Consider the following 12,311-nt stretch of genomic DNA (forward strand, 5'->3'; position numbering starts at 1 on the left):
TGGCAAGAAATGTAAAAGTAACTAATTATGGCAAGCTTATGTCAAGGGCATGGGGTGGTAATAGTGGCAAACCTAGATTGTTGTAGTTTTAGTTATACTCTTTTGTTTGCAAGTGGGTATAGATAATGAATGAACGAATGAATGAATATTTTCTATACAATGTACAATGTATTCAGTATACCATATATCTGACATATAGAATATGATGCTTGCTATTTTGTCCATGGTTAAGAATACAACAAAAATGTTATCATCTGAATGAAAAACATGTAATTTAGATTTTTGGATCAGGATACACAAAATCAATTATCAGCAGTGCAGTTCTTCAAAACATAAATTTTTCTTAATGCAGCTAAAGTAATCATCAAAGCATTAAGTAGACTGGGAAACACTTAAACACATTCTGTCTTTATACAGTATTATAATTAGGTAAAATATTCTAAAGCTCATGAAGCTGCTCCCCACGGTTGGAATAGATTGGATTTTTGTATTCAATACCTGTTAGAAAGAGGATGAATAAGGCAATCATTATCACATTACATGTTTAACTGGTTTCATGCACAATGTATTACAATTTAATGAGATGCTGTTGGAATGACAAGGATATATTCCCTGGATGACCTTGTCACCCCTCCCCCATTTAACCCCTAGTCCTCTCATTCCCCCAACCTCTACATTCTCTTGGCCCCTAGCTCATCCTTTTGATGTCAGCATGTGGAACTGGTTTAGTTTTGGTGCAATTGGTCTCAAAAAGAAATGGACTTATGGACCCCAGATCATCATCTATACAATGTGCTTTAAAAAGATCCATCAGATACTTTTAGAGGCACTGTCTTCTGCAGCTCCTTTGTTGCCACCTAGCACTGCTGTTTCAATTGTGATTTGTCTCAAAATTAAGCCAGGTGTAGATGTTCATCCATATGATGTTTTGTTGAAGTGGTAAAAAGATCCATTAGAAACTTTTTGCATTATCGCACTAATGAGAACAAGTGTCTGAGCTGCCATTTGCTTGCTCTCACTATGTGGCACTGCTTCAGTTTTGGTGAGATCTGTCCCCAAATTTGATCAGTTCCAGATCTTTACCCACATAGTGTATCTACAAAGATCTGTCAGATATTTTCTGAGTTATCTCACTAATGAGAAAACTGTCTGAGGTGGCACTGGTGAACCCATTCACGTAATACAATTATATAGCTCACAGTTTCACACACTTCATATCTGTAGAATGAAATATCATTATGTCATTGCTCCATATGTAAAAGGATTGTACCAATTGTTTCTTTTACTTTCCTATATGTTTGATATGCTTGATTGTTTATTCATTTGTAGCCACTTAAACAACAGAATTTGTCTCATATTTATAATAAATGTAAGGTAAAACTAACTAGGACATTGAAATACCTTTAGGGAAAAAACTTACTGTCATTAGCTTTTCTTCTCCATAAGCTCCCTGTCAAGAAGGTTAAAAGCTAGTTATCTTTCTGCTACTGCTCAAACAAATATTGGTAATATATCTTAATACTAATTTTGTTTTTGTACAACATATATTGACACAGTCACTAAATAACAGAATTTAAGTGATGAATCCTTACTTTTATTCTTCCTTGTTTTGGACACTGTGTGTACAATTTCAGACTGGTTGACTGAAACAAATGGCAACCATGAAAATCACAATTTCCCCTGAAGAATCTACCGTGAAGTGTTTAATTAAAATTAGCTTGCACTAGATTATCATATTCTCATACTTAAACATTTGACTAAGTGATAATCAATACATCAACAAATATATCCAGATGTTTAGGCTTACCATACTGTTGTTTTTCAGCTATGTGTTGTGTACTGGAGGTACATGTAGTGTCTGGAAATAATACATATATGACAGCTTGATACCTTTTGTTATAAAACATATAAATATATTAAAATATATATTGCAGCTCAGAAACAGTGCTGCAGTTCTGAGACTTACTTTGGTATGAATTAATTTCTCTCACACAGGTCCAGCTTGGATCATGTTCATTGTTTTCTGAGATTTCATAACAATAACAAGATCAAAAACAAACATAAGAGAATGCAACATTGGAAGTAGTGATGCAGTAAAGACCACCTAAACTGAGACCAAGTCCTTACCAAGACCAGAGTATATTGAGACTGAGACAAGACCAAGAGCAGACCAAGGCCAGATCAGAAACAGACTAATGTTTCAGTCTACATAACACAACACACTATAAAATGTGGAGCATAGGCAGTATCTTGGGGCTAGGCAGTATGCCTAAAAGTTGTGTCACAGTGTAATTTAAACCATGGATGATTTTCAAATATTTTCAAAATTTCAATAGAAATGCTTCTGTACGAATGTACCATTTTTTTTTTTAATAAGACACACCTTATTCTTTGCATTTCAACTTTGAAGCAGAATGTTTTACTCCCAGTCACAATACTGTGTTAATCCTTTGAACCCTATCCATTTTTGATCATTCCCTTATCCCTTTGATTTTAGGTTTATTACATTGTATGTACATGATTTAGCCACATAAACTTTATGGTTTTGTTTTTGGGACATTCTGGGCTACTCAGATATGTCATAATTTGATGTGTAAATGCTGACACATCCTTCTTATGAGGAAAAACTACTTGCGCCTATTGAAATTTCTCAATTTTTTGTCGCATCTGATATAAAAGTTTGCAGGCACTACAAATATAATCTTAGAAATGTTGAGATCAGAGCCTCAATGATATGGGAATGCAGGGGTTCACAGGGGACCTTTCTATGGCTTTGTATTGTGAAGGAATACATGGTTAATGCAGGTGGAAATTAATATCTGATTTTGCATCGATTTGGTAACTTGTTGAAGTTATATGATAGATAGCCATGCTTGGTTTTATATATTCATTTTTGTGTGTTACTATATAACATCTGAAAGAAATTGAAATGTAAAAGCATTGCTTAGTTTATGATTCACTGGTTATTACTATGTAATAACTGATTAAAATATTAAAAATTCAATAACAAAAAAACCTATATTTCAAAATTGATCATTTTTTTTACTAAAGTTAACTCATAATGTCATGAACATCTGCAGAAAATTTGTTCTTTGAAATCAGTTATTACATAGTAATTATTCATATGGGGATGGAATATTATTTGTTCAATTTATAGAGCTAGGCAATAGCTTTAAAACAATATGAGGACCATTTCTGTGCAGCTTAAATTAAGGTAAATATATAGCCAGTCAAAGTCATAGTTCCCTACAAAAAACGTAAAAAAATTTGTTCGCCTTAATCTCCCTCAATATTGATCCCAGACACGCCCAATTTCAGTTTCATGAGTCACTCATGTGACCAAATCAGCATGCCAAGGTTCGTTAAAATCCGTGACGATGAGGTCCGAAAGAATTATGATTTGACGTGGAATGACCCAGCAGTAAGACCGAAGGAGATACTTTCAACAAGATATCTCCCTTCATCAGTGTTTGCTCTCGGCATTTTCATAAAAGCAAGTCCCACGTTTTTTGTTTAAATAATATTACTGAATATGCATTTTTTTGTCTTCTGAAGTTGTTATTGTCATATTGGTTAACCTACGCTAGCAAGCTAGCCTCACTACGGAGGGTAGCAGAAATGGGTTAATCTGTTCGTGTTAAACTAGCGTTATAGAGTGAATGCTTTTAAAAGACAAAAGTAAACAACAAAACTGTAGTGACACGTTTATCAGTGCATGTATGTGTATATTCGCGTGCATGGATTATAAGTTGTATAAACTCATCGTATACCGAGCCTGTATTCTGCTTGCCACTTAACTTTATTGGTCATATTTAAAATAACATTTTTTGTGGTGTTCTTTTTTCCTTTCTTAAACACTTAAATGACTAGTGTGTTTTGGTAATGAAAATTGCTTATTGCTGATTACATAAAACATTACATTTTTGTGGAGAAAAAAACTGAATATGAAATATTAAGTTTGTTAACCAAATGTGTTTACATCCGCGTACACTCAAAATGGCGAATGGGGGCGTGTCAGTGCAGACACGTGACTGACAAACACCGAATCGGTCTTTGTCATCTATGTCCGAGACCGAGACAAGTCCGAGTCAAAATACAGTCGATTCCGAGACAAGACGAAGACCTATAACACTAATCGGAAGTAAGTGAGAACAGGTTTCTCTGTGTCATAAACAGTATCAATCAACACTAGCCACAAACTGAGTTAAATATAAGCCTATGAATGTATATTCATGTGTAACCTTGTTTATACATACCATAAATGGTTACTGGATTTCCTGTTTAAAATGAAACATATAATGTCAGTTTTTTCATGAAATGCATTAAAAAAGGAAGTGAAAATGCCACTTAAATGGATCTTGGTTCAATGCTGGTGGTTATGCATTCAATGCTATTAACATTATGTCAAAGTTTTTACTCTATTATACAGATGCATTATACAGCCAATTTCCTGCTTTATAATAGGATATCCCAATACCCTAAGAAGTGAGGGCAAGAGTCCTATTGTTCATATTACATTTCAGCAGGTGAAGTGAATTCAAACTAAAATAATTATTTTAAGCGATGCAAAATGATTAATTTGGCATAATTTGAGGGCCATAGCTGGAAGCTCATGTTTTATAACATTATGATGAGAATATGTTCTGGTAGTGTTTTAAATAAAAATGACTGTACCACTTTGCTGTACATCAGAACTCTGCAGTTGATTTTCTAAGGGACCAAAAGAGAAAGTGACTTGAAGACAAAGTTGATAATGATAGAGTACAAGCATGTATTAAATGTACAGATAAAAACTTTGCATGTATAATGAATATCTACAGCCGCAGAAAAAAAATTAAAAGACCACCATATTTTTAAACAAATGTGCATTTTTATATCCTGGTTTAATTGTGGTTCTGCTGGCAGAAGGCTATGCTGAGCAGCAGGTTGCATCAAGGTTCAAAATTTCTAGGACACCAGTATACAAGAATTAGGTGAAGCAGGAGACACTGCGAATGACGAGAAACCAGGCAGTTAAAGGGCAGAAGTGACTTTCTAATACCAGAGATGACTGTTAACCTATCTGACAGTTTCTCACAAATCACAGGATGACATCAAGTGACCTTCAAAAGGAATGGGAAACATTAAGTGCAGGTGTGAAGTGCACTGATAGGAGAGTTTGTGTCAGGCTCCAAGAAGCAGGGATGAAGTCCCAGAAAATAAGGAAGAAGCCCTTCATTAATGAGAAACAGAGAAGAACCAGGCTGCAATGTGTGTGTGTATGTGTGTGTGCGTGTGTGCTGTAGATTCTTAATGTTTCCTGTGGCTGTATTTCATGAATTAAAAGAAAAAATCTAAATGAAAAGTATTTTGTTATGTTAAATTACTAACAGGTGTACCTGACTTTTGTTTCATGGCTTCCCCATCCATCTGGCCACATACCGTATCCATTGGCTCATTGCCTAGAAGACCACAAAAAAAATAAATTATGAGGGTCTGAAAACCCAAAAGGTTTTTCCCATTAGACATACTATAAAATATTCCCTTGGCACCCAAATTATCTTATTCCACATGGCTCAAGCCTCAATTAAAGTAATTAAATCTATAGTAGGTGTAAGTCAAAAACATAATTTTTAAAATAAACTGCAATTTACAAAATTTACAAAACTGCAAAAAGTATAGGATTAGGGTTTATAAGCTTAAATTTATTAAAAGATGTATAGAGATCCTAACTTCCAGTGTAGCCTTCATTGACATAATCAGCATCATCAGGTTCACCTAAAAATGGGAAAACGTAGAACTGTTTTTCAGTCTCACCTTATTGTCTCTTGCAACAGCTTCCATCATCCATCCATTCATCGATTCATCCATCCATCGATTCATCCACCCACTCACTCATAACCACTGCTTATCCAAATGAGGGTCACAGTTAATTAGGATCACAATAAAATTAATTTCTTAAAAAGAGAGATACAAGATTATAGCCTTTCACAGAATGAGAAAACAATGAGTGCATGTGCTTACTTCTTCTCTTCATGTGGCAGGCACAGACGATGACGACAGGGGCAATGAGGAGGACTCCAGCAGCGACAATATAGTACCAGTTGCCTTCCAAGAAGCGCTTCACAGAGCTCCCTGCGATGGAGCAAGAGACAGCAAAGGGTTCACATCAACATTATTGAGAGACACCAGGCCGAAAAGAAATTTGCAGACCAAGCCACACAATTACCTGGGTATTTCAACTGCATCCTAGCAGTAGTGCATAGAGTATCTGAAAACCATCCTTGAGGAAAATGAGTCTGGTAAGACTTAAAAGTCACCCATTAAATATCACTTTAGTAAAAGTCTGATACTAACAATAAAGTATCAAAAGTATTTAGCTGGTATTAAATGTAGGCTTATGTAAATTCATCTAAATATTATATCTGAGCTTATGTAAAGATAGAACCACTGATGAGGTTTAAGATTAATAGTGATTAATCATTTGACACCCCTCCTTATGCACCTTCCCCCTCCCCCATCACCAAAAAAATATGTCAGAGATTACAGTCAGGTGGAGTTGGCAACCCTACCTCTGGCTCTGGCTCATTGTAGCTTGTAGTGTCATGACTTTATTTTGTATTTGTTATGTCAGGACACTAATTGGCTGTTTGTTATACTTTTATTATACTTGTGTGTAAATCACAGCTTTCCTCGCGATACGATACAATATCGATTCCTTAAGCCAATGGTTTTTTTTGATACCTCAGAAATTCCCACGATACGATTCAGTTCGATACTGTTGATAGTAGTCGAAATGATGAAATGTCACACAATCCTTTACATTTCAATGAATTAAAAAAGGCAAATATAATTAGCATTTTATCATATTTTATTGGGAACTGTAAACAAAATCTAGTGTAGTCAAGTATGTCCCATAAATCAAGCAAAATAAAGTGCAATAAGGTAACAATAAAAACTTTTTTTTTTTAATCGAGTCTTCTCCAGACAAATACAAAAGTGTAACAAAAAGTATGTCCATAACTGTCATGACCTGCTTGTATGACCCTCTCCTGTGCTATGCCTCTCATTAACTTCGTGTGCAATCCTGATTGTTCCCAGCTGTTTCTTATTGTTTCGTCTAGTCCTGTGTACTTAAGTCCACATCAGAATCTGTCGCCAAGATCTGTCATTGAAGTTTTCCCTGTGTTGTGTGCTGTGCTTGCAATAAACCCCCCCCCCACCCCGTTTGTTGGATTTCCATCTGCCTGACCCTGATTCCTCGTTCCCTGTTTGCTCGCCCTACACTGGGATACAACAATAATAAGTAAAATAAAAAGTGCAATAAAGTCAAATAAAAAACATTTCATGGACAGACATGTACAATGAGGAAGATCAACATGACTGACTTCTGCGGTGAAACAAGTATGTCGGTATTCTTCTTTGAGAGGTTTTTTGTTTTTTTTAAAGAAAAATTAAATGGTCAACGTGTTCAGGAGATTGTGTGCTCTGAGCATAGCCTCCTATGTCACCTGCTGTACTAAACACACGCTCTGAAGGTACGCTAGCTTGCAAGCTACTTATAAATGACCAGGTCAAAATGATCGACCAACTATAAAAATGCAAAACATATATTTATCTATAAAAATATTGAGTATTCTTTAATATTTATTATTATTATTACTATTATTATTATTAATTCCCATTTTGGATGAATAAAGTATTTTTGAATTGAACTGGGATTTTAGTTCCTTCACCTTTTTATTTCTCAGCTCGCGTTTTGGAGGGAAGTTAATGTCGTAGTTTTTATGAACAGTCCGAAAATGCCGCTCCACATTTCCCTTCTTCGGAATAGCAATGGTAGACTGACAGATGAGGCAAATGCACTTTGAATATGTCATGGTGGAAAAAAAAATCCGTATGGAAGTGGTAGGTTTTTGTCTTCTTACTTGGTTCGGTTCCCCCATTCATTTTTATACCCTTTCTTAAGTTTAGTATAAATAAATTGGAGGCTAACTAGGCGACTCGGTAGCTTGCAGCAGCTGGCGCGGTTGAACACTACCTTTGCGATCGACCAGTAGATCGCGATCGATGTATTGGGCACCCCTGGTGTAGAACATGTATACGTCGGAGTGGATCAGGAAAACAATACTGGAACAGGCGAGAAAATAAAAACGCATGTATCGATATTTATGCGGTCATATCGATGTATCGGATCGTTTGCCATTGAATCGGTATATCAATACAAATCGATGTATTGTTACACTCCTATGTAAGACCATGTGTCCCTGTGCTAATTATGTGTGCCTTTGCATGCTTGAGCGTACACCACATCACATTGTAAAAGTTGGCATTGGGTTTAAGTCGGGCTTGATCTTAGAAATTCTGTTAATAGACCTATCTGTGCTAGTGGTCAGGCTGATGTTTCATTTTGTATTTTGTATTACTTGTAATTTGTATTATTACTTTGTACTTTTGTATTATTTTTTTCCCTATGCTACAGTAGGCAAAATTAGGTTAGCCAGTCAAAAAGTAACAAGTAAAGACTCTTGTCAATAAAAATTGTACAGAAATCTTTTACAATTTTAGTTCAGTAGAAAGTGACAGTTACTAATATTGTTTATACTCAGTCGAAGTACAAAGTTACTAGAATAATAGGCCAATTTAAGTATGGCACTGCATCCATTATTAGGCCATGGTGAATTATTCTTATACAAATAGCTTCTGCAAAATAACATTTTGCACGAATGCATATTTAATGCACATAGTTTCCAAGTAAAAGGTATAGTAGTGTAAATAGCATAATATTAAATTCAGGTAGCAAGGTATCCAACCTGTTGTCTATCACTGTATCAAATATGGAAAAGCTTTAATATCACAAATGCGTGTTCTTACCTTTTAGGTTTTCTTCTAAATGTTTTTGCACATCCAGAGTAACGTTCACTTTGTTGCAGGCAGATAATGATTCATGCTGTACCTCACAGCAGTAAATTCCCAGGTCGGACTGCTGGAGATGTTCCAGTCGGATCGAGAAATTTCCTTTGTTGGACAAGTAGGGAAACGTCTTCACTCTGCCCCCTCGGTTATCCGAGAAATTGACATATCCATGTGTTCTGATTGTAACTAAATCAGCGGCGTGGCTCCACATCACAGTTTGAATGTGGTTCACGGTTATGTTGCATGGCAGTAGGACAGCAGAGTTAATGGTACCCTTGACCAACGCAGTAATCTCACATGCCTTGTTACATCTGCTATGACCTGAGCAGGCAAAAAAAGAAAAAGCAAAAACATTTATTATTATATGGAATCAAATTTAGTTTAATGTTAAGGAAGGTGACAGATTAGGCATATTTTGTAACATTTAATATTAAACCTGTGAATTTATATATCCATAAGTGCAGATGGACTTACCGCATGAAGCTGGAATGTTACAATACAGTAAGATCGACCAGGCCCAAATCTGAATTTTGAACAGCATGTCTCCGAATGCAGATATATATCAATAAAACACAAAGAGACTGATTCAACTAAGAGCATTCAGCTTGTATGTGACTGCACTTGCACCACCTTTGAATCACAGTGGTTTATGTCATTTCCGTAATGCCGACTTGTTTCCAACAAACTGTTTACACCTCTGAAAAAAAAAATCATCAGATACACAAGTAGCATAAGAACGGTTCTTTTCGTTTAGTCATTTAAATATTTTAAAACATGTCTATGGCTGATCTTCATGTACACACTATCAGTGGAATTTTGTACTTTTCATTTGTTTATTCACCAAACATTAACTTGCTTGATTTCATAGGGCAGAAACACTAAATACACCTCTAGCTTCATCATCTTATTAGCTGATGAATCTATTTACTGCTGCTGCTGCAAAAAAAAGCTCTTTCTTGTTCTGATGCATGTAACTATAGTATTGATTCTGATCATCTGCATAACTATAGATCAAAAATAAGTATGAAACTCTTCAGCTACTAAAAGAGTGGCTGCATCTATTAACTCAGTCTGATCCTGTGCTTTGCAGCTACAGTCTGCACTCTACAGTATATTTATTATTGAATTCCTACCAGCGGAACCCCAGCTCTCTCCCAGTCTTCATGTCATTCAAGCGCTGAGCACTGAAGCACAGATAACTAAAGCATTAAAAGGATTTCACTGCTGAATACCAGTAGGTCACATAATGCAAAATGAGGCACAGTGAACTTTTGTTTTTGGCTGGCTTGTCATTGCTGGTATTTTTAGATTTTTCCATGGGTGGCACAGTGGCTTAGTGGGTAGCTAATATTCACCTCTGCTGTGGCCAAATAAATAAATATAATATAAAATTTCAAGTAATTGAAAGTTTAAAGAAAGTAGCTTTAAGGGCCGAAGCTTGTGCAAATATTTCTTTAATTTCCTTTCTTTTGAAGTAACCATTTTCTCACATCTATATATAGCTATTGTATAGAAAAACAATACCTATTCTAACAGGAAGATAAAACAGAGGCTGTTCTGAAAGAGTTGTGTCTTTCTTTAACCTACAGTAGTTTCCTGTGCTGATGCATCTGTGTGACAACAGAATGGTTTCCGTTGAACTGGAACAATCTAGATGACAAATAACAATATTGTAACTGCTGCTACTAAGTGAGGGGCTGCAACTATATTTTAGCTTAATCTGAACATTTGTAACTACTGGGGCTACTGAATATTTATAATTTAGAATTTCATATCATGGATTTTTTATAAGGTAAGATGCTGAAGTTATACTTAATGTGCATAGCAGTGGTTTCCAAATAAAAGATAATGTAAAAAGCATGATATCGAAGTTATGTAACGAGTTATAGCTACACTCACTGGCCACTTCGTTAAGAACACCATTCTAAAACTGGGTTTATTCTGAGAACAGTCTGAATTCTTTGAGTCATAGACTGAAATAGACAAGATGCTAGAAACACTGCTGTTCTTGACCTAACAGGATTGGAACCCAATGTGGTCTTCTGCTGTTGTAGCCAATCCACCACAAGGTTTGAATGTTGTGTGTTCTCAGATGCTGTTCTGTTTGTCTCCATTATAAAGACTGATTTTTTTGAGTTACTGTTTCTTCCTTTTGGCTTGAACCAGTCTGGCCATTCTCTTCTGACTGCTCTCATCAAAAAGGCATTTTTTTCAATAGAACAGCTGCTCTCTGAATGTTTTTGCTTCTTATACTATTCTGTGTAAACTTAAGAGAGCGATGTGTGTGAAAGTCCCAGCAGTTTCTGAAATAGTCAAACCACCCCATCTGGCACCAAAGACCATGCCATGGTCAAAGTCACTCAGATCAGGTATTTCCCCATTCTGTGGTTTGTTCTGGCCATTAACTGAAGCTCCCAACCTTTGTCTGCTGATTGTATGCAGTGAGCTGCTGCCACATTATTGGCTCATTAGATATTTGTATGAATAAGCCGGTGTCCAGGTGATGCTAAACGAAATGGCTCATGAGTGTATAACAAATATACAACAGTTCTTATAACTCAACCTTACAGTGGACCATAGATAAACATTCACTTTGTTTCAGCATTAAGTTCTCTTGTTGGACTGATGGATACATTCCAGGGGTATTGAGATACTGTCGTAATTATTTTTAAAATTCCTTCACTGGAGACAGATGGTAGCTAGACCCTCTCAACATAAAACACTTTACCAGACAAAAGGTTTCAGGACAACTACAATGTATTCCCTGGACTGGCCCGTCACCCCTCCCCCACCTGTCTAATCCCTAAATTTTGCTGAACAAAAATATACTGAGAATATTACTGTAATACTGCCAAAGCCTAGGCTACATACTCTCCACACTTCTCCAAAATCAGTCTTTACTGAAAACCAGACTTTGTGTGACTTTTTTCAAAATAATCAGGTTCACCAGATATGTGCTTGTTCTTTCGTAAGTTACCACTGACTAGAACTAGGGCTAAGTGAGATGATTAAATTCCATGACAATTTCACTCAGCTCCCCATGATAAATTTTGCTCCCTGACTATTGGACTGTCCGGTATCAAAATATTCAGAAAATCATCTTGCACCCCACAGTTTGAGAACCACTAACCCTAACAATATTTCAGGGACATTTGAAAAACAACATTTAGTCTAAACAAGCTTCTTTGCTTCTCATGTGTCAAATACTGTCTCCGTGTGAGTTGCACAGTTCTCTGGTTAGATGCCATTCTCACTGCTGGCTGTAAGGGTTAAATCACCTTCCCACTTTAAAGGATGTGACTGTCAATTACAATGTCAATTACAATTCGCCAGCAAGTAATCTGTGAAATCAAGGGATGTGCAAGAATTGCTAACAATTTGAAATGCTGCACCTACTGCAGGCAGCAAACTTAAGC

At 36.0% G+C, this 12,311-nt stretch overlaps 1 protein-coding gene across 2 annotated transcripts; it reads right to left on the reverse strand.

Moving 5' to 3' along the window:
- Positions 1-247: 247 nt before the first annotated feature.
- On the reverse strand, positions 248-10,106 carry LOC111859703 (uncharacterized). Of its 2 annotated transcripts, XM_023842655.2 has the most exons (13): positions 10,029-10,106; positions 9,370-9,592; positions 8,854-9,216; positions 6,004-6,114; positions 5,713-5,757; positions 5,379-5,441; positions 4,675-4,710; positions 4,257-4,277; positions 1,967-2,023; positions 1,808-1,858; positions 1,593-1,643; positions 1,421-1,450; positions 248-498 (listed from the first exon to the last, which is right to left on the reverse strand). In XM_023842655.2, the coding sequence occupies exons 2-13, from the start codon at positions 9,434-9,436 to the stop codon at positions 440-442; spliced, it is 954 nt and encodes a 317-aa protein (XP_023698423.2). In that variant the 5' UTR covers positions 9,437-9,592; positions 10,029-10,106; the 3' UTR covers positions 248-439. The 2 variants fall into 2 exon arrangements, with proteins under 2 accessions (XP_023698423.2, XP_023698424.2); XM_023842656.2 differs by lacking the exon at positions 5,713-5,757 and having other exon boundaries at positions 10,029-10,105.
- Positions 10,107-12,311: the final 2,205 nt, after the last annotated feature.

Source organism: Paramormyrops kingsleyae, chromosome 17 (genome assembly GCF_048594095.1).
Source record: "Paramormyrops kingsleyae isolate MSU_618 chromosome 17, PKINGS_0.4, whole genome shotgun sequence".
Lineage (NCBI taxonomy): Eukaryota > Metazoa > Chordata > Actinopteri > Osteoglossiformes > Mormyridae > Paramormyrops > Paramormyrops kingsleyae.